The sequence below is a fragment of the Bos mutus genome, chromosome 11 (genome assembly GCF_027580195.1).
Source record: "Bos mutus isolate GX-2022 chromosome 11, NWIPB_WYAK_1.1, whole genome shotgun sequence".
In the NCBI taxonomy this organism is placed as follows: domain Eukaryota; kingdom Metazoa; phylum Chordata; class Mammalia; order Artiodactyla; family Bovidae; genus Bos; species Bos mutus.
Genome location: NC_091627.1, coordinates 28,545,565 through 28,570,663, shown reverse-complemented (window position 1 = coordinate 28,570,663; position 25,099 = coordinate 28,545,565). Strand labels below are relative to the sequence as shown.

The following is a 25,099-nucleotide window of genomic DNA, read 5'->3' as shown; positions in this document are numbered from 1 at the left end:
TTCCATGTGATGTCACAGAAAAAGCCAAATGAACATTTTGGCTAATCCAATATATTATTAAAAGTAATTTCATCCATTCCTTTATATGATACTTTTAAAAATGTAGTTATTAGAAAATACACTAAACATTTTTTTTTTAATATAGTTAACGAGTTTTTTTGGTAATTACCTGCGTGCCTTTGTATTTCTGTTGGACTGTGCTAATATAGAACTTTGTAGTCAGTGCTGAACTGTGACATCTGCTGGATGCAATGAAATGAGCCCCACTGAGTGACCAACTCTTACAGGGCCCAGGAACCTACAATCTGCAAGTAAAATCTTAGATACCCTGCTGTGTTTAGAATCTTTGAGACATTTGACTTAAACTTGCCTACAGTTAATTCATATTTCTATAACCTCACAATAAAGTTATCTCAAAGCAAGAAATGTGTATGTTCTTAAAAAATATTTTTAGAATATTGATCTATCATAGCTTCACCCAGAAAGGACTTTTGAAAGTGCCAGTCTGTTTGTCTTATGACCACAGTGGTCATCATATTTCTAAAATAGCAGTTGGCTGGAGATTGAAATTTTGAACACAGAGAATACCCTCACTAGCTGAGTGGGGAGGTTGGGGCCTCATAGGGACCCACTTTCCAGGGCTTGCAACTGTTTCAGTCCCTGATGTCTGTGAAAATGCAAGAAAAACAGTATTTTATTTTTTAGTTAAATTACAAGTAAATGTGTTTCAAAGCCTCATTTAAGTTCGCAAGGCTGGAAGTTGATAAAAACAGCTCAATTCCCAGTTAAGAAGATTGGCAGATGCTCATTTGACACTTGCCGAGTGACTAGACCCATCATGTGTCATATTCTGTCTTACCACCTGTGGAAGCCAGCTGCTGCGAAGTATTCATCATGCCTGGATTCTGTTTGTATGTTGTGCTCAGAGAGAGGTCAAAGGAAGGTGCTAACTTATTCCTGTCCCAAGTTAAATCCATATGCAAGTGTAATCATTCCCAGATAGAGGGCAGCTCATGGTAACGGTGTCGGGACTGTACTTTGCAGAAACTTTTGTGGGAGAAATATGGAGGTATATGGTAGATGGCAGGCATTTCAAGGTTAATGTTAACACACAGTCACAGGGCTAAACCTTTCCAGCTAGAGGGAATGGTTTTATTTTGTTTTTAAGATAGCATTGAATGTATTCATGAAACTTGGGAAAGCAAGGCACGTTTAGTTTAATGATGCAAAACTACCCGCAGTTAATTGACTACCCTCGCTCCTAGCCACATTTGAATTCTCCCCCAGAATAATACAGTTCCAATTGCTAAGTGAAACAAGGTATAAAAAGACAGGAAGTTTATTGCAATTTTTTGTTTCTGTAATGAAAAAAAAAAGGAAACATGCTGTAATTTAATATTGGTAAAAAGTTGAATCAACATATGTCCCAGTCTACTTGAGAAAGTAAAGAAACAAAAGGGCACACGGTTCTAGCAAAATAGTGGGCATTTCCCCATGCCTTCCAAATCAGTTCCCAAGACTAGACATATCCCTATTTTATTTTTTTTAATGTTTATTTATTTATTTGGCTGCATCAGATCTTAGTTGCAACACTTGGCAGGATCCTTCATTGCAACATGTAGACTCTGTTAGTTATGGCATATGGGCTTTAGTTGCTCCATGGCATGTGGGATCTTAGTTACCTGACCAAGCGTCAAACCTGCATCCCCTGCATTGCAAGGTGGATTCCTAAGTGCTGAACCACCAGGGAAGTCCCCATATCCCTGTTTTAGGTAATTGTACAGATACTCTGTCCCATCTCAGCCCAAACATAAGCATTCAGAAACGTCTTTCCTGTTCAGGACTGCACATTGTGAGGATGTTTTGAGCCACACATTTTGTTGCAAAAATCATTCAATGTATCTGTTATTCAATTTTAAAACGGTTCTGGAAAATGTATCTTTGTGCCATCCAGGCAGGAAGCCACAGTCCTCTAAAAACAGTCACTCTACTGCCTCATGTGGATGGCCTTTGGATTCTTTCTCCTCTAGAACACTGCCATAATCAGCAGGCTTTGGATCTAAATTCAAACTTTTTACCACTGCATTTCCATGTGAAGAGAACTTTTTAATCTTCTTGAAGCTAATGGGCCTTTTTAACTCTGAAAGTCTCCAGAGCTGACTGTCTTCCTACTTTACAAGGTCTGGACACTTTCCACCCAGAGTCAGCAGCCTTCAGCACTACATACGATTGTTTCCTTTTCCTGAAGCAAAGATATCAGACTCAGTTGTCTCCAAAAGAGTGGAGCAGGGCCTGTGGCATCATAGGTTGTGTTCTTTCCTCACCTGACTAAACTCTACCTGCCCTTTAGGACTTGGCTCCACTGTCATCTTTAAGAGGCCTTCCCCAGCCCCAAGTTTTGCTTAGAAGTCCCTCCCCTCAGTGCCCCTGGCTCCATATGTAGAGTTATAACATCAAATTTCTTACATGGGATTTTTATGTTCCCACCCCCACACTCCTTGGAGGTTTTTCTCATCTCGGTTCCATGTGGCCTAGCACAGTGCATCATGTTTGGTGGACAATCAGTTAATGTAGACTAGATGGATGGACAGTAAAGCTGTGAGAGTATAGATTCTAAGCCTTGTTTGTGCCACGGATCTCTCTGACTGTGTCATGGATAGACTCCTCAGAATAATATTTTTTTAAGTACATGAAGTATATTTTTTACCACAAAAAGTTATATTGAAGTATCACTATCCAAATACATTAAAAGCATATTTGTGATGTATATTATATGCATCTTTTCTAACAAAATAAATGAGATATGCCATCAGTCAGAATTACTGTTGTAAATTTGTACTGATGTGCATAAAAACATTTAGTTTAGCTACAACCAGGGTACTGTAATTTGAAGATTTAAGTAATTTTATAGATGACAAACAATAGATATTTCTAATCCTTCTGAAATCATGGTTAGAGGTTAGCAAAAAAGGATGCATTCTTTTTCCTATCCAAGTTCACATTACCCTCTCCCTACAACTGCCACTGCATCTAACCATGAATGTGTGTGGACCTGTGGACCTCAGGTGAAGAAGCTTTGCTTTGAGGCCTTGGAGAAGGTTAGGCAACGTGGTGTTAACTCTGGCTTGGGCACTGGCCTGAAAATAGGAAGCCATGATGTGCTACACTAAAGAGACTATTTTGAGTTGTTGGGGAGTTGAAGGGTTTAAGAAGGAGGGTAATAATCAAGGTGATGTTCAAGAGGTTTGACAACCATATCCCTTAACCACTGACCCATCAGAACATACACCATCTGTGAACAAACAGTTAGTTCAGAGGTACCGGTTCATATCAGTTAGCCCAAGGAATGTGGCTACATTAACCAGTGAGGGGAATTATTTGGGAAAATGCATATCAGAATGTTGGAAAAGAATGAAATTTGAGGTGGGAAAATTGTTTAGAAGACTTTTATAAGAACTAAGGCAAGGGAGTTGGGGGTAAAGAGGGGGTTAGAATTTGGAAAGATCCAGGAAGTAGAATCAAAGACACTTAGCACTCATAGTTCATGAAAGCATGGAGACGGAGTAAGATTATTTTTCTGCATTTGGATTTTGTAACGAGATAGGGAATATGGGAGGAGAAGTGCCAGCAAGTTGCAGGAGCTGGTTGAGAAAGTAGTTCCTTCCGGTCCTTTTGTTTGATATACCTGTGGGACATCCGGGGGACATGTGTCTGGCAGGTAGCTGGATATATGTGGATAGGAAGCCTAGAAGAGGAATCTGGACTGAACTTTGGGAATGATAAGGATATTTTTGGAGTCATGAGCATGGGTAATAGTAACCCAAGGAAGTACGTAGAATGAGGAGAAAAGACATATAAAGGCTCATCCTTGGGGAACACAGCTAAAAAACTGGGAGGAAGAGAGGAGCTAATGACTAAGACGGGAGTGGAGGGGGGCAGGGACTGAGAGCCAGGATGGAGTAAACCAAAGCAAGAGCATCAACTGTACATTTTCGCCACCCCAGTCCCAATCCTTCTGGGAGCCCCCAGGGTATGCTCTGCATTATGAGGCACCTGGCGTCTGAGGCAAACAGGAGGTCAGCGTTCCCTCGCTCTGTCATTGTTCTCAACTACAAGGGGATGTATGTCTCGTTCACAGAAAAGTGAATTAGTGTTTGGTTTACAAACTTGAAGTTTTCATTTAAAACTCACTTAGGAGGGAAATTCTAAACTGCTGTGACCATCCTTGGCCTAGGCTCATGGAAACAGCTGGTGTGTGCTACTGCCAGACGGAATTCGAGCATCACTATCAGTCAATAGGGCTCTGAAATCGTTCCCAGCAAGAGCACACGAGACGCTGCTTTCTGACCACGGTGGGCAGCGGTGGGAGGACTGCCTGCAAATGGGGCTGCCCCTGCCTCCAGAGGGCCAGCCTGGGGCCACGGTGTGGTTGGGAAAGGGGCAGAGGGTCCTCAGGAACAGGGACCCGCCTCTGCTACACTCGCCCCCTCCTGCTTAACCCACCCGACCCCGGAGACGCATGTTGCCTTTGGGAACAGACCTGGGCATGCAAATCCTTCGGACACGCCCACGTCCCGCTTAGCTGAGCATAGGACGCGCTCCCTGGACCCCGCTAACCAAGACTGCCTTTCCGCCAGCCTCGGCCTGAAACTGTTAGTTATGCCTGTTCAATCTGAAACCTGTTCAGAATACCATAATCATCCTGGAAATAGATAGTCTGTTTGGGTCTCAGTCATTTGGACCTGGAGACCTCCATCTGAAGCACTTTTGTGTCAGCACATCCTGGACTTTTCTGGTGGAGTTTTCTAGAGGAGCGTGATCCAGAGGAGGACGAGCGTATCGGAAGCAGAGCCCTGAGAGTCACTGCCTGAGGTTCACGCTCCAGCTCCGCCGCTTGCTTACTTAAGTGACCTTGGTTAAGTTATTGGACTTCACTGTGTCCCCTTTTTTTCATCATAAAATGGTTTAATAGTAGTATCTATTCTCATACAGTTGTTTCAAACCTGTAATGCTACATATAATTCATATAAATACCTTGCAAGAGTATCTAGCATATACTAAGCATTGAACAAAAGTTTATTATTATTATAGTTAGTCATATCCTAGGTATGCCTCTGAGTACTTTAAAAAGACTTTGCCTAACTTTTCCTCTCCCTACCCACCCTCTTCAGGGCTTCCCTGATAGCTCAGTTGGTAAGGAATCCTCCTGCAATGCAGGAGACCCCGGTTCAATTCCTGGGTTGGGAAGGTCCCCTGGAGAAGGGATAGGCTACCCACTACAGTATTCTTGGGCTTCCCTTGTGGCTCAGCTGGTAAGAATCCACCTGCAATGCAGGAGACCTGGGTCCAATCCCTGGGTTGGGAAGATGCCCTGGAGGAGGGAAAGGCTACCCACTCCAGTATTCTGACCTGGAAAATTCCATGGACTGTGTATAGTCCATGGGGTCACAGAGTCAGACATGACTGAGCGACTTCCACTTTCACCCACCCCTTCAGATGTTTTCATTCTTTAATGAAAGATTTTCGTGATATTAAATACATAGCTAGTCCCATTCTGGCCACTTCTTCCTATAAGATGGCTAAGGGAGGTGTTGTATGGGAGCAGCAGTGAAGAAGAACACAGCGTTACTTCATCCTCACCAGAACCTCCAGTACCCTGGCGCCGAGAGTTCAGGTAAGCTGGCCTCGGCCGCTCCTCTCCGTTAGTTAAGCAAGACCCTTCTCATCTGCCGGTTTCCTGAGGCGTATAACCAAGGAGAAACAGACACACAGGGAGATAAGTTTGCTGCTGGTGCCGCAAGCTCTGTTGCTTCACCAGAGGAAGATAGACGCCTTGGGTCAGCTCCTCACTCCAGTCCCACGTAAGGAAGAGATGGAACTAGATATCGATGCCCCAGTGACTTCCACTTGGGAACGAGCAGGTTCTGGCCCTTTACACTTGAGTCGTGCAGAGAGGAGAGAGCCCCACTTTGCAGGGCTTTCGATGCGTGATTTTTCCAGTTTCTTGGAGAGTGGCCCAGTCTATAACCCGCTTGGACCTCCTCCAGTGCCTGCAGGGGGAGCAGGGCTCAGTGCTCCTGAAGGATCGTGTGTTCACCTCTGTCCTCGGCCACATTTTTTAATCTTCAGGGATTTTAATTCTCTTTTTTTTTTAAGAATGATAATTGATCCAGTTCTAGATGAAGGAAAGAAAGGAAACAAGGTAAATTGGACAATGGATTTTCTAAACTCTCTCCCTTTCTTCGGCAGTTGTTCAGGTTCTTAAAAACGGTTGCTCAGCCTCTTATACAGTGAAATAAGTCAGAAGAGGAAAACAAGGATTGTCTATTCATGCATATATATGGAATCTAAAAAAATGGTACTGATGAACCTAGGAGAGAATAGACTTATGGCCACAGCAGGGAAAGGTGAGGGTGGGATGAACTGAGAAAGTAGCATTGACATATATACACTATCACATGTGAAATAGATAGCTGGTGGGAAGCTGCGGTATAACACAGGGAGCCCAGCCTGGCACTCTGTGATGACCTAGAGGGGTGAGATGGGGGGAGGCGAGGGAGGCTCAAGAGAGAGGGGGTATGTGTATATATATATAAATAATTATGAGTGATTTGCATTCTTGTATGGCAGAAACCAACACAATATTTAAGCAATTTTCCACCAATTAAAAAAAATTTTTTAATGATTGCTCAGAAAGACTACAGTGAATTAGTTAAAGTTTTGTGATTCTTATTCTTCTGTTCCCAAGAGGGATGGGATTTTTAAGTAACTGAAAGGAGATGCTTGTATTACAAAATAGGTTTCCTTTACCGTTGCAGGGTCAAGGCTTAGGTGTCTGACTTTGGGGGAAGGATAGAAAGAGGAGCCTATTGCTCTTGTCCAGCTTAGAAAGACAGAATTTGGATAGATTTTTTTCCTGATTTTATTGAGATAGAATTGACACATAACATTGTATTAAAGTGTACAACATAATGATGTAATATATGTATATATTGCACAATGATTATCACAGGTTTCGTTAACATCCATTACCTTAATTACAATTTTTTTCTTGGGATGAGAACTTTTAATGTCTACTCTCTTACTGACTTTCAAATATACAGTATAGTGTGAACTGTAGTCACCATGCTGTACATTACATCCCCACAACTTGTTTGTCTTATAACTGGAAGTTTATAGCTTTTGACAACCTTCACCCATTTCCTTCACCTCCTAACCTTTTCAGACTCCACATATAAGGGAGATCATACAATATTTGTCTTTCTATGTCTGATTTCACTTAGCATAATACTCTCAGGATCCATCCATATTGTCACAAATGGCAGGATTTCCTTCTTTATTTATAGCTGAATAATATTTATCACCAGAGATTTGTGTGTATGGCTTTTCTTTGTGTTTAATATCTTAAGTGTTGATATATCATTGACAGTGATTTTTGTTAGTTATTAGTTAAATATATAAACTTGTGTCATAAGGTGGTTTTTAGTATGTCTTCTGTTCTTACAATAATCCCTCTAGTAGTAATGCATAAAAGCCATTAACTCCATGTGTACTAAAACAAAACTTTGCTGCATCCCTCAGGTCAGAAGTCAGGTTTTCCTCCTACAGCGCTTTGTTCGTGCCTCTTTCTACCTGTTATGTTCAAGGGCAGCTTGTACCTGCCTGCGTTCTTCCCTACTCTGGAGCTTCTCTAAGGCAGAGCTGTCTTACTTCTGAATTTCAACCACTTAGCCAGTGCCAGGTGGAATATAAATTTAGAGTCATTTTGGGTGGAAATGCTGTGAATCTGTCAGATTCAGCAGCAAAAAGTGAAAAGAAAAAAATACATGATGAGAAAAGACAACTGTGGCTCCTATATGGGGGCAAGCTTCAACATTCACAGGGACATTTTAGCAGGGACATATCTCCTTAGGGGCAATAGAAGAGTTAAAGAAAATATGTCTGTGAGTTCAGAAATGATAGTAACCATAATTCCACCTTATTGTGGAAGGTACCCAGAGAAAAGCAAAAGCACAGTCCTAGACAATCAGAATCTAGAATTGAGAAAATTAAACTTTCTATTTAATAGAGAAATGATTACTTAACATAACAATTTAGAAATACAATAATTTCTATCTCTAATAATGAAGATGGGAGATAATAATGTATACTCTTGAACAATTCCCATGCATATCAAAGCAAGTGCCAAGGAGAAATACTATAGGAAATATCAAAGCAAGTGCCAAGGAGAAATACTATAGGAAATAATGTGTTTTCTTGTAATTGTTTGATTTAAACATCCTACTGATAGCCTGAGATTTCTTAGTTAACAGTTCCAGTATTCTCACAGTGGTAATCACCCCCATGGCATGCAGCACCCTAGAAGAACTACATATACTTAACCATCACATTCAGTTAGTTTTCATAACCAGTTTAAGATTTCTCAGTCTTCAGGTTTGTGTTTTCATACCATTGTTCTGTTTATTCTTAATCGTAAACAGTGATATAAGGTTCTGACTAGTAATGCTCTCTCTGGATTTATAACTGAATTTTTCATTGGGTTATATTCACTAATTGTTTCAACTTAAGCACATTGTCTCACTAAGCCTAAATTTCCTTTTCTGTAAAATAGGATTAAAATACCTTCTTCAGAATATTATTGTAAGAACTCAGTGAACACAAAACTTAACATAGAGCCTGGCAAATTATTCTCAGTTTTCTTCAGGACATCATTACTTGTTGCGATTCATTTTTACATATCAGTGTATTAATAGTAATGGTATACACTCTTAACCACTATGCTTTGGTGTCTGGTTATTTCTTTCTTTCTACTTCACCTGTCCTTCCCCATCCCCCAGTACTACCTTCACACACCCCATACTTTTCCAGTTTCCTGTTTAGGGCTACAGGTGCAGAGTCCTCTGTTCAGATCTATTGCCTGTGACTTAAAATCCAGAGGGAACAGGAAGTATCTTGAGCCAATATATGTAAAGGCATTAGAAATGACCATGTGTTTGACTTACAAGCCAAGATTTTCTTACAGAACCCTTCATTGAATATAGCCTGAAGAAGAACTTAAAAAACAAAAACACCTTGTCCCACTTTCACTTAGAAATGTAACCAGATACAGCCCCCCTCAAAATAATTATAGTCATGGAGGACTGAGAGATAAAATCAAATGAACGTATGAGGAATCTGTGATCCTCATTGTTAACACTGTCTTCAACACTGACATCACTTTGTGTTGAGGTTCCTAGTACATGCTTGGGACAGTGCTTGCTCCATAACTACTTGGCCAGGACTTGTCTCTTGATACCTGAAGGTAGGTGTATGTCCCTGTAATCCGTATTTATTATTCCTGCTCAACTGTCTGACACCTTCATGCATGAGGAAAGAGATGGTGTTTCCCCAGTGCTGGACTTCTCAGTGGAGACATTTAAAGTTATGATTGCCTCACTGAAAAGTAAATGCATCATAGAAATAGTCTTTGAAGAGTTGGTTAGGTGGAAAGCAAATAGCAGGTGCCACTGTGATGCTGTCCTCCTTGTCAGAGACTTCACTGGGAGCAATCTTTTTTGCCTTGCTTTCTTTCTCACTAACCCTTTTGTATTAGGGTTTTTCACACAACCTCACCACCATAGCCTGCATTGGCATTAGGAATCCCAAAGTACTCTTCTTGGTGAGAGAAGAGAACACTCTGGAGCAGAGGAATAGACAGACCTGATGGCCACGAACCCAAGCCTGAATTTTCCAGATTTTTTAACACAGTATGTTTCATACTCTGAGGAAGTGCTGAACAACTGTGCATAATGACTGTTCCAGATGCTGTTTCCTGGATATAATTTAAAGCATTCTTGGTGCTAAGAGTAGGGAGTGGTTTAGAGAGAACCTGAAGTTATTGGCCGTATTGGTAGATCATTAATGCCTGCAGACAGCTTGTACTCCCAACAGTATTTCAAGGGGAAGCTATGGTAGGGTGGCTGCTGAGAAATTTTGAGGAACTTATTTGTCCACAGCCAGCCAGAATCATCACCCACTGGTTGTGAAGTTGCAGCATTTTAGAGCCACAAAGAGACCAGCACCAGGGAAAAAGAACCTGGCAACTCTTGTTCTCTAGGAAACAAAAGCAACTTCATACTCTGCTAAGAATCCTGGCAAAATGAATTCTGGTTTTGGTACTTTGGCATGCCCAGAAATGGTCAGAGTGAGAAAAATAGGAGAATAAGAAGTATAAGTTAAGTGAGAAATCTATGAGCCACAGATCCTTTGCAGCTTTCAAGACTAAATCCCAGGTGACAGCCAGAAGAATCTCTATGAAGTGATTCAGAATAAGTCTACAATTCAAGGTTGAGTTGTTAGTAATTGACTCTCTGGAGTACTACATTAAATATTCTCCCCTTTAAAGTGTTTTTTAATTAACCATCTCTTTGAATGTTGGTTATGTCATAATGTTACTATACTAAAGGCTGGTATTTTTATAAGATTGACTTCACCTCTCCTTATTCCGATAATGGATTTAATGGTCCGAGGAGAAAATTAACCCAGTGGGCACTAACACTTATTTCCCGTATCCTCCTCCCACCTCTACTGGATCCCCTCCAGAGGTAAGTTTCCTACCACACAGACTCAGTCATGTCACTTCATTGTGTGAAGTCTTTTGTTAGCTCCTGTGGACTTCAGAACAAGATGCAGCCTCCTTAGTGGGGCTCAGAGGCTGTTGAGGACTTCGTTTCTTTCCACCTCCTCTCCCACCACCGTGTTCTAACCACTTCTAATCACTTCCAGTTTCCGTGTGCCGTGCTCCTTCATACTTTTTATCTGCTCGGTATGCTCTGCACAGTGTGCCTCCCGCCCCAGGTTGAAGACTCAGCTTGGGCATCAGTGCCCTGGGGAACCTTTCCTGCCCACTGGTTCCCACCAGATGCCCTCATCCAGGCCACTCACCTTGTGTGCGGTGCCTCCAGTCCTTCCTAACCCAGAGACTGCGTTTCGTTATCTGTTTTCCAGGTTCCTAGTGCAGAGAAGATGCTCAATCAGTATTTGCCTGACAGATGAATGATTAAGCATTTGAATGAGTGAGCAAATTTGGTGTGTTGTGGAAATATAAGTGACTGTAACTAGCCACTTAAGAGCTAGAGGCAGGCATAACTCTTTTTTTTCAGTGATGACAGATGTCAGAGGGGCCAAAAAATTAGGGTGGGTGGGTGTGGGTGTGTGGGTGTGTGTGTGTAGAAATTACCTGTATGTACCTTTCTGAATAAGATTTCACTTTTGTTGCCTTTTTTTTTTTTTTCCAAAAATGCAGAAGTAGAATATAGTTTTTTGGTGAAGAACAGCAGCTTAGAGCTAGATGTTAAGATAAAGATATATGTGTGTATATATATACTTATAAATGTATATGTGAATACACACACATACACACATATATATTTATGTGTGTATACATGATTACATGCCTGTAAACATATGCACATATGTGTACATATATACACATATGTATGTGTATATGCATATGTGTTGGAGAAGGAAATGGCAACCCACTGTAGTATTCTGGAAAATTCCATGGACAGAGGAGCCTGGTGGACTATGGTCCATGGGGTCACAAAGAGTCGGCCGCAACTGCACACATGCATATGTGTGCATACATGGATGTGTGTGTGTATGTGTATCAGAGGCTGGGGCAGATCAATAAGCATCCTAAGAATGCATCCTCAAAGGAAGCTCTCTCTCCATCCCACCTGCTTGCTGTCACCTGACAGGTGGTTGTAACGCCTCCCCCCGAATCAGCATTCTCTCCCTGCTCGATGGAGCCTGTTTGTAGAAATGTCATAGACACCCTCAGGGTTCTGATCACAGTTATCTGCTGCACTGAGAAACCTGAGTCCATCTTACTCATCTTTGTGTACCTTCAATAAACATGTCCCATGTGCCTAGCATGTGGCTGTATGAACACTGTTAACGCGTAATGAATGGTTGTAAGTCACTCGGTGTTCACATATGTCTCAGTAAGTCTTCCTTGCCCCTCTCGGCACACTTTCCAGTGTCCATCCCAACCACAACGTACACTACTTTGCCGGTGAGTCCTTTTAGTGGATCATGGGTGATGTGTCACAGGGCTCTCCCTACATGAGTTTCTTAACATCAGATGCCAAGATTCACTCCCATAAACCATGAAGGTTCACTGCCTTGAGAGAGCCGCTCTCTGCAGCAAGCTTTGGGACTAGCGTACAGGGCCAGGTGCAGGGGCTGTTTTCAAAGCATCGTAGGTGGCTTGTGTCAGATCCATGTTGGGAGGGGAAAGTGTTTTCTAATAAAGTGTTTTTGTCTTGTCTTCTAGCTTATATTTTACTACGGTGCTACAGACAGTTGGTGTCCAAAAGAGTACTATGACGACATGAAGAAAGATTTTCCAGAAGGAGATATTCGACTCTGTGAGAAAAAAATACCTCACGCTTTTGTCATCAGTTTTTTCCAGGAAATGGCCGACATGGTAGCCGACTGGCTAAAGGATGATCTGTCCAAAATGTAGACGTTGTCACAAGGTGCGAGTGCCGACAGCTGGCACATAGAGGCAGTAGGTATACTGCCCCCTAGCGGTAAGCAGCATACTTCATAGGCGACTGCCTCCTAGCGGTAAGCAGCATACTTCCTAGGCGACTGTCTAATTTTAATATTTGATGTTAGAAGAGAAAAAAGTGAGACCCTCTTAGCTTAAAAAACTGTCAGTTCCCAGCTCCCCATGCTACAGACTGCAACAAACACAGTTGACCAATATTCCCTGGAGTTAACAACACATTCCCAAGACTCAGGGAACACAACAATCTAAACAAAGTCTTTCACGTGTGCACGAAATGCCCAGTGGCACCATCAACTTAATTTTGATAGGCAGGATCATTGCACAAAAGGAAATCTAAATTTTTTATTTTAATTTACAATGTAGAATAGCACCCCTCCCCCAGAGAAAATTATGAAAGAACTACTAGAAAATGTAAAAGACCAGTGAATGTCAAGTGCGTAGTCAGACATGTGAAAAATGAAATTATGAGAAGAATACACTCATCCAGGAAGTGACAAGCAGTGGAGCTTGGCAGTGGACCCGCGTCTCTCTTAAGAACAGAAGTTGAAGGTCAGCCCAACTAACTTTGCACAGATCTTGGCTGAAATCACCAAAATCCGACTGGGTACCAGGACAGCCTCCACACCCTGCCTCTTACTACCTTGCAGCGTGTCTCAGACCACCAGGTCAGCCTTCTGTCTGGCCGCCGGTGCACAAGCCCCAGCAGAGCCAGTGGCAGGGGACGACGCACTGCCTGTCTCCTTCCCTGAGCGAGTGACTTCCAGACGTGCCCACAGTAATGAGCGAATAAAGCTCATCAGACGTTCCTCTGGTCAACTAAGAGCTAATAAGCGTTACTGAAGGATTCTGACTATACATTCCTCCACAGCCAACCAGTAAGTCCTGATTGTGAGCTCCCTGCAGGCTTCCGTTCTCCAGAGCCAGCATGGGCTGACACTAAGCTGCCCCCGATGAAGCTCGTACCTGCCACAGCTAACTGCCCATTCTGTGATTTTTTTCAGTCAAACTCCACTGCAGACCAGCAATGAGCCAAGTACTATAAAGACCTTGAGGATAGACTGTTAGCTACATTAATGATTCTTTTCTTCTGAAAATCTTCTAGGAATTAAATTTTGAAAGGGCATCTTTAAATTGCTGAATAGAGGATCATCATAAATGAGTTATCCAGTTAGTTGGAAAGAAATTGTTTTACTAATGAACAACAACAACAACAAATACCCATTAAATTATGTGAATTCACCCTCTCCAAACACCTTGAGTTCCAATAACGAAGAAGCTTGTTCTCTGACCTAGAGCTTGCTAACAATATTGCTTCCTTCCTAAATTGATTCAATCCTGGGACCTTAGGATTTACTTAGCCAGTAAATCCCATTGACCGCAGTAATTGTTGATGATAGATAGAAACATTCCATTTTTTCTCCTGGAGGAAATCCCTCATGGTGTTATCATTTCATAAGGACAAGGGGATGTTGTCCTTCTTCTCAAAACCTAAAGCCCTCTGATGAAAGATTCAGCTCTGATATGCTGCCAACCCAGTGGTGAATGTCGAATGAGATATGATCCTTTGGCCTGGCTTCCACATCAGAGCAAATGACGTCTCAGAGGGGAGGAGCCAAGCTCCAGGCAAACAGTGCTCTCAGCCCCAGAAAGGGGCCAGTAGATGTATAAGCCATTGGCAGAAGGCTGCATATATAAAGTCCTTATTGGCAGCTGTGTGGAGAGGCCTTCTAGAAATCTAATGTTAGGAGCTGGGTCTCAGGGCTCTGAAGTACCTTGCATACAGGAGATGCTCAATAAGATACTGAAGCACTTAAGCAAAAACTAGGTAAATTATGCTACTAGAATCAAGAATAACATGCCCAGTGTTTCTGTTAGCCTTATTTTACAGTGTTACTTCATGTTTCAGAAGTCCACATGTATGAAATTATATCTGATAAACCAAAGTTTACCAGAGCTTAAAAAATAATAAGTAAAATGATAAAGTAAAAGATAATGGCTTGTAATTCTGTTACTCATCTAAGCACCAAATGAATTTTCAAAACAAATAGTTTACCCACACTTTATGGTCTTGCCTGGCCTGACCTCTGTATGTTGGGGAGGAGGATTACAATCTTCACATTCTCCTGAGGTAGACTCAGGTCATAGCCTCTCAATTAAGGGCTTCCCAGGTGGCACTAGTGGTAAAGAAGCCATCTGCCAACACAGGAGACTTAAGAGATGGGGGTCTCCATCTCTTAAGGAAAAGGCAATCCACTCCAGTATACTTGCCTGGTGAATCCTCTGGACAGAGTAGCCTGGCGGGCTATAGTCCATGGGTCGCAAAGAGTCAGACATGACTGAAGCGACTTAGCACACATGCACACTCTCAGTTAAATTGAAAGCCACTTTTTCGATGCTTCTTTTAGAGAGGGAAGGGTCAGATTTTGGAAGATTGAAGCTCATTTTATTTCATTAGGAATTAAACAAAAGTGTTCATGCATGTATATGAGGTGATAAGGTATGTGAACTCTGGAGGCCTTACCATCTGTGTGATTTTGGACAGCTTCATCTAATTTCTCCATGTCTCAGTGTCCTCATTCATAAGATAGGATTAATAATAATACGTACCTCATATTGTTGGAAGAATGGGATGATTAAATGAAAGCATTTAGCACAGTGCTTGACAAAGAGTATCTTCTCAATAAAGATTGGCTGTATTACTGATTATTAAACATCATCATAACATAAAATAAACAAAAGACTAAAGTTCGTAGGCAGTGGGTGAAATCCATTTTCCAGAAGCATCTCTGCCTGTGTATGCCAGTGCGCCACTGTGATGGTCCTTGTCAAAAGGTTTAATAACCTCCTCTGGGGTTATCTAGTGCTGAGTGAAAGACCTACACTGGAAATCATGCCTGGTTGTCCCCATTCTGCTCTGGACCACGAGGGAGAAGCCCCAGAGGCTACCCCTGTGGCTTTTTGTGGCCAGACACTCAAGGCAACAGCCCACTTAGCATAGGCCTCCTCCAGTCAACCTTTGAAGAGCCAGTGACCTCCAAAGGCTTGATTTTTCTTTATCCTACATTATATTAAGTTTAATTCCAGACTTGAGGGAACACAACAACTTAATATAACACTTGATTCTGGATTAGATGTTATATTTAAAAAAAAGAAAGAAACACTGTTGGGGCAGTTTGAAACTTCATTGCATGGGATCTAAAGTTTTTAAATGGGAGTAAGAGATCAATGATAATGTTCTGATGTCAGTGGTTTTATTGTGGCTAAGTAGGAGAATGTCCTTATTTTCAGTGAAGACACACTGAAATGCCTGGGAGCCACAGGACATTATGTCAGCTCTCAAATAGTTCAGAGGAAAAAAACGTTCTTCGTTCTTGCAACATTTCTGTATGTTTGAGATGATTTTGAAATGTATACAAATAATTATTTGGGGGGAAAAAAACATGCTCTCTCCTCCTGCATCTGTCTCTTATTGCTTCTTTTCCAAAAAGTGAATTATTTCTTCTAGGAAGTAAATGAAGACAACGACTGTGTTTCAAATCATGGGTCTTTCATTTATTAGGTGTCCCTAATAAATGAAAGAGGCTTCACCTCCCCTCCCCCACTGTCCTCACCCTTGAAAGCACTTGCATTAGCCTTAGGACCTTGGAAGGGTTTTTATTTGTCTTTACTGGGGTCAGGTGAGGTCTTGCGTATGGTATTTAGCACCCTGTCTGGTAGATGCTCTATTAACCAGTACCCAAAGGATGACAGCACACTTGTTTGTCTTGTACTCTCCTCCCTGTGGTGCTGTGCAGGGCTCTGCGATTCCCCATTTCTGCCTCGTTTCACCCAGCCTGAGACCTTCTAATTGTCTCAGCGTTTATGATTCATATTGATAAAGGAGGGGGCCACTCCCCCACCTGACACAGTTTTCTGACCCCAGGCCATACAGACCTCCCACACACAGCCCCAAGCACCCAAATGTCCCCTCGAGGAACTTATAGTCCTTTGGAAAAGATGTAAGAAGCAAAATATTTTTGTTTTGTTTTGTTTTTTTTAATTGTCTGGGGTATAGTTACTTTACAATGTTGTATTTCTGCTATAAAAGGAAGTGAGTCAGCTGTATGTATACATATATCCCCTCCCTCTTGGCTCACCCCACCCCCTCATCCCACCCCTCCAGGTCATCACAGAGCACCAAGCTGAGCTCCCTGTGCAGTACAGCAGCGTCCCACTGGCTATCTATTTTATACATGGTAGTGTTTATATATATATATGTCAATCCCAATTCATCCCCCGCTGCCCCCCCAACAAGGTCTACATGTCTGTTCTCTCCATCTGCGTCTCTATTCCTGCCCTGCAAATAGGTTCATCTGTACCGTTTTTCTAGATTCCATATGTATGCATTAGTATGACATTTTTCTCTCATTGACTTACTTCACTCTGTATGACAAAGTGTTTCTTAAATGACAAGAGACATCATCTTTGTTCCTGGCCTCCACCTGCTGGAGAGAAGAGATATCCCTGGGCTCTTCCCTTCCTTGGCGGGGTTGAGCTCGGGGAGTGGGCAGTGCCTGGGACCACGTGTGCTCTGTGAACAAATACATCTCTGAGACCTTCAGGCTGGAGCCCCTCCTGGAGGAGTGCCAAGGACAGAAAAGATTTCCCTTTCCAAGGGGCTGAGGTTCCTGCGTCTGCCTGCTGGAGATGCAGGTGAGCCGTCACATTGGCCGAGGTGGGGAGCCGTTGTGGAACGTGGGTGTGTCCTCTTCCAGCAGACCACAGGCCTCTCACGGGTGGGGGGCCACAGAGGGCTCCAGGTTGTCACAACTCTGTAAAGAGAAACATCCTGTGGGGGACGGTGGGTGCTGTTCCTGGTGCCAGAAGGACAGGTGGAAAGGCGGAACTTGGGTGGGTTTGGAACATGCTCCTCGCCCTGCATTTAGAGCATCTCACTCAGGCCTCGTGACCACGTGTGCCACCACGCAGGTGCCAAGTAGGGGACTCGGTCAAGACCTCAGAGCCGCTGAGTGACCCTCAGCCTCTGCCTCAGGGCCACAGCCTCACCCCTTCCTCCCCACAGCATCCTGCTGCCTCCTGGAGGAAAAGAGCAGGCAGGCAGCCTGGCAAGAGTGGAGGGTTGGGAAAGGGAGTCCCGGAGGGTTGGGAAAGGGAGTCCCGGAAGGGCATTCGAGGGCCAGGTTGTCAGAAGTATAGAGTAGATGGTTGGTAACGACTGAGTAGCGTTAAAAGATTGGAAGATGAGACAGGGAGGGGTTTGGGGTGGGATGTCTCAGGCACCAGGCGGTGGGGGGTAGGGGGGTGGCAGGGGGTCAGAGCTGAGGCTCAGTTCCACATTCTGGTCTCTGCAGCTCTGTCAAGGGCCACCCAGTGCTCCAGAGACGCTCATTTCTATCTGCTCCTCAGAAGTGCCCCGTGCCCTGAACCTCTGGGATCCACACTGCTCCAGCTTTGAGAGTGCCCAGGCCTCAACCCCACCCCCTGGAGGCTTGACCCAAAATACCAGCTGCTTCTGCCTCCCAGAGCCCTCTCTCCCTCTCCCTTCAATCAGAGCCCTCTTGGCCACCCCGGCCCCATCCCTAGTGAAGCACTTGCTGTTATTGCAGGAACTGGCTTTTTATCCTCCCTGCCCCACTATTAACACTCCTTCCTGCCCCTGAAAGGAGAGTCCTAGGAGATGGGCCTTGTATCTAGTTACTCTATGCTCAGGGCTTATAGCATAAGGCCTGTCACACAGACAAGTCAATAACTTGTTGTTTTCTAAGTTAATAAAAAGTTGTTGCCATACTTAATATGCAAGCTCTCAAGAAATATAGTTCCCTCGGTCGGACTTGTCAGAGGATCACGTCACTGGGACTCCTTGTCCCTCAGAACTGAGTGTGTAAATGGAATTGTGACAAGGACTTGCTTATTTATCCCTTAAGCACTTCCCCAGCCTCACTGTGCAGCACTGAGTCAGATTCCAGGACACAGGCTGGCCACTCTCAGCAAGGCCACTGCATGCCGTGGCCCATTCTTTGGCTGTCCGGCTGCAACTGTTACTTCCATTCTTCTGTGATTAGAAAACCTCTGGACTTTGGGTATTAGCAACGACCAAATATGTGGTTATTATTTGTTGCAAGCTAACCCTGTGCAGCACCCCAAGTGGGAATTACAAGCAACAATACACAAGCCCCGGCTCCGAGACAGCAGAGCGTTTTCATTTTGCATTGCATTCCTCAGACGTTCTGGCAGAGGGGCTGTGCTGACCTCCCCACACTGGGACAGACTCCCTTGCTGGGTGAGTCTATGGGAAAATTCCTCTTCCCGGGATGGGAATGTGACCCTGTGACTGGGCGGCCATGACAGCCAGGGGTGCGGGTGCACCTGCAGGGCCTCCCTCCGCACCCACAGGGGGACCAGCACCCCGCCTCTGCAAATCCACGCTGCGCGGGCTTCGCACCACATCTGGGCTTCCTCCCGCTGGCCACCGCTGCAGGGCCAAGCACCTGCATGTGATTAGGGCTCGGCGGACGCCCCCAGCCTCACGGTCAGTGGCTGCACTCTGGTGACACGTCACAACGGACGAGCTTCTCCCCAGATAACTGTTCCTTCTGAGCAGAAGAGAGCTTCCCTGGGGTACAGGAGCACAAGGCATCCACAACCAGATCAGGCAGCTCTGCTCTCAGGGAGGCAGCAGGTGGTGGTGGCATCTTGGCCTCAGCCTGCCTTGAGATGAGCAGGCACTGAGCACACCAGGGCTGGGGGCCTGGGGGAGTGGAGAAGTCTGTCTTCGCCTCCTTTTAGCATCGGTCATTGCAGGGCCTTTAGACCATCTCTCATCAGTGTTTGGGAAATAGGATAAAATTTTAAATGTGGCTCCTGATTTCCCCTTCTCCCTGTAACTAGCCCTTCTCAACGGAAAGCGTACTCCTCTAACCACAGAATTCCGGGGTAGGTTAAGTGGAGAGGGAAAAATACGAAAATGAAGAACTGACTGAGGGTTATGATCATCAAAGTAATGTAATACTTTACCTTTTTCAATGGCAGAGTCATGAAGCCTATGCGTTTACAACAACCTGCCAAATGAGTTAGTTACAAGGTGAACATTTTTCTGCCAAAGAAACTCCTTGGAACTTACCTGGTGGTCTAGTTCAAACACTGTGCTTTCAGTGTAGGGGGCACAGGTTCAATCCCTGTTTGGGAAACTATTAATAAGATCCCACATGCCCTGCAGTGCGGCCAAAATGTTTTTTGGTTTTTTTAATTTTTTTAACTTAGAGGCTCCTTTATTTGGTAGTCATGAAAGTAAGAAGCAAAAAGGGAATTTCTTGATTTACCTTTCACCAGAGAAAGACACTTGACATGGGGACAGGCATTAAAATCCCACAAGAACACTGGATTACAGTGGACATGCGCTCCATCACTCTGCGAAAAGGTGAGTCACACTGGCCCAATCCATATCCCAGAGAAGGTGATCCTCACAAGTCGGTAGTGAGGCCAAGTCCTCATCCCACAACTGCTGCTTCGTCACTAGTTCCCCAGAAATACTTGGGAACGGATGAAATCAACAGCTTTCTCACTCAACTATGGGAAACAGCTGGGAGAGGAAGACTGTGTGGTCCATCCTCTCCTGCCCAATCTAGGGGAGCTGCTGAAGGAGCCGAGACAACATTACCAAGCACAGATCTCTGTACTTGTCCAGAAGAGTAGCAAGAAGCAGTGCCCGTCACAAACTCGCTGCAGGACCTTCTGGTTTTCCTGATGCATGTTAACTGGCCTTTCAGAGGAAGCTGCAGCAGTTGGGCTTCTCTGCTAGGATTCACAACTGTGCAGCCTCCAGGGTGGGGGTGCCTGGGTTTCTAGATCCAGCAGGAGCCCGATACATCTGTAAACAGAGAATCTGTCCACTCACTCTGTGCTTGGAAGGACAGCGATCACTCATTACCAATGCCAGTGCTTGTTTTCCAAAGAGAAGGTGTTTTCCTCTGTTTTGGCCTCCTCCCCTGAACCCAAGCTTGATTCTCCTCCCTTCCCCTGCAGTGGCTTCATACCATGTGTGGCTGCACAGTGTCCTCTGCAGGGTCACACCAGCCACAGAGACCCAGGGAGCAGCAGCCCCATGGCTCAAGCCCCCACCCTCCTGGACTCACAGCCTGAGGTGTTTCAAGGGGGAGCAGTTGGTCAGCTTCAAGACTCATGGGCCCAGAACCTCCGGTTCCAATGTACCCACTCCTAAACTCTCAGAGGTTGACTGCTATTCTCAACATGGGAAAACACGATAACAAATCAAAAAGTGGTTCTCTAAAGACCAGCCAAGAGCAGTTTTAACAATAAAATATTTAATCAACTTATCTGTACAAAATATTAAGACGGTTAATGAAGAGTACACAAGCACGTTTAACAAATATATACTGCTATCTAACTGTCCAGAAAAATAGAAATTGCTGTTTTACAGTTCATTTACATTCCAATATGTACAGTCTATTTAAATTTGAGAATACATATACACAGTGGGTTTGTACCTGCCCTGGAAGAGTTCCCTGCTGGCCAGGCTGGGCACAGGGGTGGCATTCATGACGTCAGCTCGTGCCGCCCAGATAGCCAAACCGGGCAGCAGGGAGATGAACGGCCCAAGCACCAGCCCCCAAGCCTCAGGCCAAACCAGAGCTAGAAGACAGGTGACAAAGGAAATTTCAGCTTGTGTTAAATGAGTCTAAAAACCTCCCCGGCTTCCCCATCTCACTCCCAAGCCAAGCCGAGAAACAGTGTCACTGCAAAACAAAAGGGGTATCTATCCGTGCCCCCACATCGTTAACTGTGTCTGTAGCAGCTGACTGAACGGCATGTCATTCAGCTGTGATGGCATTGCCATCATTTCGAGTTTCGCCCATTTCCTTTAAAATCACTGTATCGGCACTGGAGGGCATGTTTGGCAAAGGGCAGGGTGCCCATCACATCAGACGCACTGCCCGCCCAGCGCCTGTGCAAATGCACCACAGGTAAGCTGGTGCCGGACTTCTGCAGAAGCCTTCACAGTGAGAAAAGCTGCTTCTTCATATATTTAAAAAAAAAGGAAGAAAGTAAATGCTTTCCAAACTTTTCAGAATCTCCTATTTTCATCCACTGAAGGCAAGTAAAAAAATCATTACAGAAATCTTGCTAAAAGAAATCATTAACTTTCCATGTGGGGTGAAATACTTGCAGCTAAAAGACCTAAAGTGACTCGAAGATGATTCTTCCTCATAAAAAACATAAAAGTTCTTCGTGCTACAGCATAAAGTGAAATGCCAAAAAACAAAATGAAACCATTGCTCTAAAGATGCTCTCCAGGTGGAGAAAGACAGAGACATTCCCCCTTTCCAGAGCCTCCGTTCCTGGCTTGGAACTTGAGTACTTCCCAGCCAGAAAACACATTTTATCACGATCTTGCTTTCTCCCTGAACTGTATCATCACTTTCGAAACAGAGTACTGCATGGCTGACTTTGCTCTTACTCTCACAGGTCCTGACCCGGAAATATAAGTTGCAAAGAAAATAAGCCCTGCTAATAGGTGCAGCCTTCCTCAAGCCAGCCTGCTCCCCTCAAGCCAAGTTCCTGCTGCCCTGAGCCGCGGGGACACGTGCACCTTTTTCTGCCCTTGGCAGCCTTCAGTCACTCAGAGATAAACATGCAGACAAGGAAGGGCCTCTGACACACCTTGTCACTGCTTTTCAGACTCACTCACCCCCAGAAAAATCTAGGTGAGGGCCACTCCAGGTTGAGAGGCGTGAGAAAATGGGCTCGTGACAAAGAATGTACAACAGGTATGGCTGTGTGTGGCTGCAGCGAACCTCCAGCCAGAGATGACTCTTCCCCATCCTGCAGCCCAGGGAGCAGCCTTAAGGGAAGGGCGTGCTTCCCGGGCAGAGATGGGTTTGTATTGACCTCTAACTCAGCAAGACTCCCATGAATAAGCCCCACAGGGTGGGAGTCTCGTCACTGTCCACCACAAGCACACCTCAGCCCAGGAAGGTCCGGCTGAGGTTCTAGATTCTAGCAGCCAAGTGTCTGAGCGGAGTCGAGGCTGGGAACAGATAGATAATTTGCCCCCGCCATTGGATGCAGTAACTGCTGGTCAGGTGGAAAAGCACAGAGAAGAAAAGAACCGGCTGCAAAGAAGACCACCACTGGCCCATGCCCACCTGGGCAGATCTCCACACCATCACACTCCTGTTGGCCTACATCTTAAAAGCCAGTGAAAAAGAAAGGCAAAAGCAAAAACACTTCGCTGCGTCTGGAAGGTCTTGAACCTCCAGGCCTAAAGGCACCTGGAACTTGCTATGCGAAGCTTCTTCTTCTTCTTCTAGACAATTTATTTCACATCCCATTACTGACTTAGAAGATTAAAAGCTTCTGCACTGCCCTAAACTAACAGAGGGAAGTTCACCAGGCCAAAAAAGAGTGAAAACTGCTTCATACAGTAAGTAGCACATCAAGCTGTCCTACCCACAGGCTCACCTGCCTGGAGAAACACCTCTTGGGAAGGCTCTATGAACACTCCAGCCCTCTTACTCCATAGGGATGTGTGTGTGAGAGAGAAGCTAGTCCTTTCTTATGCCAACACAGCACGCAGACAAGATACTAGAGGGTACTAGCGGGGGCCCACAGACTGCCACTGGAAGGTCTGTCAAGGCAGAGAAAGCTTACCACCGCCCACTGCCTGTGATTCTCTGGGGGTGTATTTGTACTTTTCAACAAGTACAAGCATGACTTGAAATGCAAACTGATTTTGCAATGACCTCACACGCTTTGATTTTACCCTGGGAGGCCCGGGTGGCTCTGCTACAGCTGCTGCTGCAGCCACGAAGCCCCAACCTCCCAACGCTGCCCGCCGCCAAGCCCCAGGCCCTCTGCACACACAGCAAACAACGTGGAGGCAATTGTGGGGCAGGTGGGAAGAAGCTGAGCTCTGGAAGCACAAATGTTACAAGCAGAGAGCAGCCCTGAATGACGGACCAGAGCCCATATGGCCAAAATCACCCCCACTGATGGACCAGGCCGACTTCCAACCCTCTCCATGCAGCCACATCCACATAGCTGGCTGTCTGCAGACTGGGAGTGTGGCCTTCCCAGACAGAACAGGCTTCTCTAACCTAGAGCCTCGGTGGGAGTTAACTGTTTGTGCAGTTAAAACCCTGGGTGCATATTAAAGTCCAGGACAGCACAAAAGGAGGAAGAAACCTGCTCCAATAAAGGGGGCCGCAGGTTCCAGGAGCCAAAGGCTGAGCTGTCTGAAAAGTTAGAAATAACATCTTTTTCTCTCCTCCCTTCTCATGTTCCTTAGTGTTCAACTCTGCTACTGGTGTCCAGGGCTTCAAAAAGAAGAGGAAGCATAGCTTTTCTGGCATCTGCCCCTGGGTCACACCCCCAGTAGCTGGGCCACACACCGGCCCAGCAATGACGTGGCTGAGGGCCAGGTGGGGCCCTGGCGGAGCAGTTCATCCTCAGGTGGGCTTGCCCGCCTTGTCCAGGACTCCGCGTCAGCCCAGGTCCCTGTCTGGGCTGCAGCAAGGCGCCACCTTTTCTGTCCTCTCCTCCCAGAGTAGTACCCGCAGTGTGGGAGCCCCCGTCCAAGACTTGGTCACAGAAAAATCTCAGCCAGGTGTGACTCTACTGACCCTGGAGCACAGGCAGAATTCCAGCGGGGCCGATAATGCCCCTCAGCTGGGACATGATGTGAGAAAAGCCGTGGCTCTGGTGAGCTGAGCCCGACCCCCAGGACTCTTGGCCTACCTTGCCCTGGGAGGATACCAGAGCAACATCCAAGAAGCACCAATGGAGGCCAAGAGTGTAATGAACAGACACACACCCAAACACCCACACCCACACCCACACCCACACACACACACACAGGAAAAAGCTACAGCACCTGTGACAGCCGCTCTGGGGCTGGGTTGGAGGGAACCTTCTCCAGGAGGTCACCTCTGCTCTGCCTTCAAATGACGTGAATGGGCTCTGGAGACGAAGGACAATTCTAAACCACGGGACCCAAGCGCTTCTCATTTTGCTGACGCTCTGAGCAGGGAGGTGACCACCCATGACTTGCCAGACTTCTCCAGAGACCCCCAGTGGAGTGGCCTTCCTGTGGGCACTTCCATGGTGGGCTCAGCCTCTGCACTGCCCACAGCCCTGTGGAGGGGTCCAGCTACTTCCCACCTCACTGCCCTCTATCTTCTGGGGTCACTCAGCCATGACTCTTTCCTCCCCAGTCCAGACCCTTTCTGAGAGCACGATCTGACCTAGGCCCTCTCGGACCCTGCTTTCCAGCACCTAACAGCCCAGCCCACGTGGCGTCCCCCAGAGGTCCTCTGCCCAAGGCCCACTGAGCTGGCCCTGCTTTCTGGACCTGCAGGAAGCTCTGTGTCCCAAGAATCCCCAAGGCCCCAGACAGCATGTTGGTCCAGAGGAGGCTACAGTGCCTTCTGGTCCTCTCATTGGATTCTCTAGAGCCCACGTTCAAGCAAGAGGAGAGTCGGACTTTGCACAAGCTGCACTTGGAAAGCATTCAGTTTTTTTGTCTCT

The 25,099-nt window shown here is 45.4% G+C and overlaps 1 protein-coding gene across 4 annotated transcripts in view; it reads left to right on the top strand.

Annotated features, from left to right (window-relative positions):
* The window catches only part of LDAH (lipid droplet associated hydrolase), an 88,524-nt gene extending 72,510 nt beyond the window's left edge, over positions 1-16,014 (top strand). For 3 of the 4 annotated variants that reach the window (XM_070379170.1, XM_070379172.1, XM_070379171.1), the window contains exon 7: positions 12,317-16,014. In XM_070379170.1, coding sequence (XP_070235271.1) covers positions 12,317-12,508 — 192 coding nt within the window. In that variant the 3' untranslated portion in view covers positions 12,509-16,014. The remainder of the gene's footprint in view (positions 1-12,316) is intronic. The other variant, XR_011466009.1, reaches the window with a different exon arrangement.
* Positions 16,015-25,099: the final 9,085 nt, after the last annotated feature.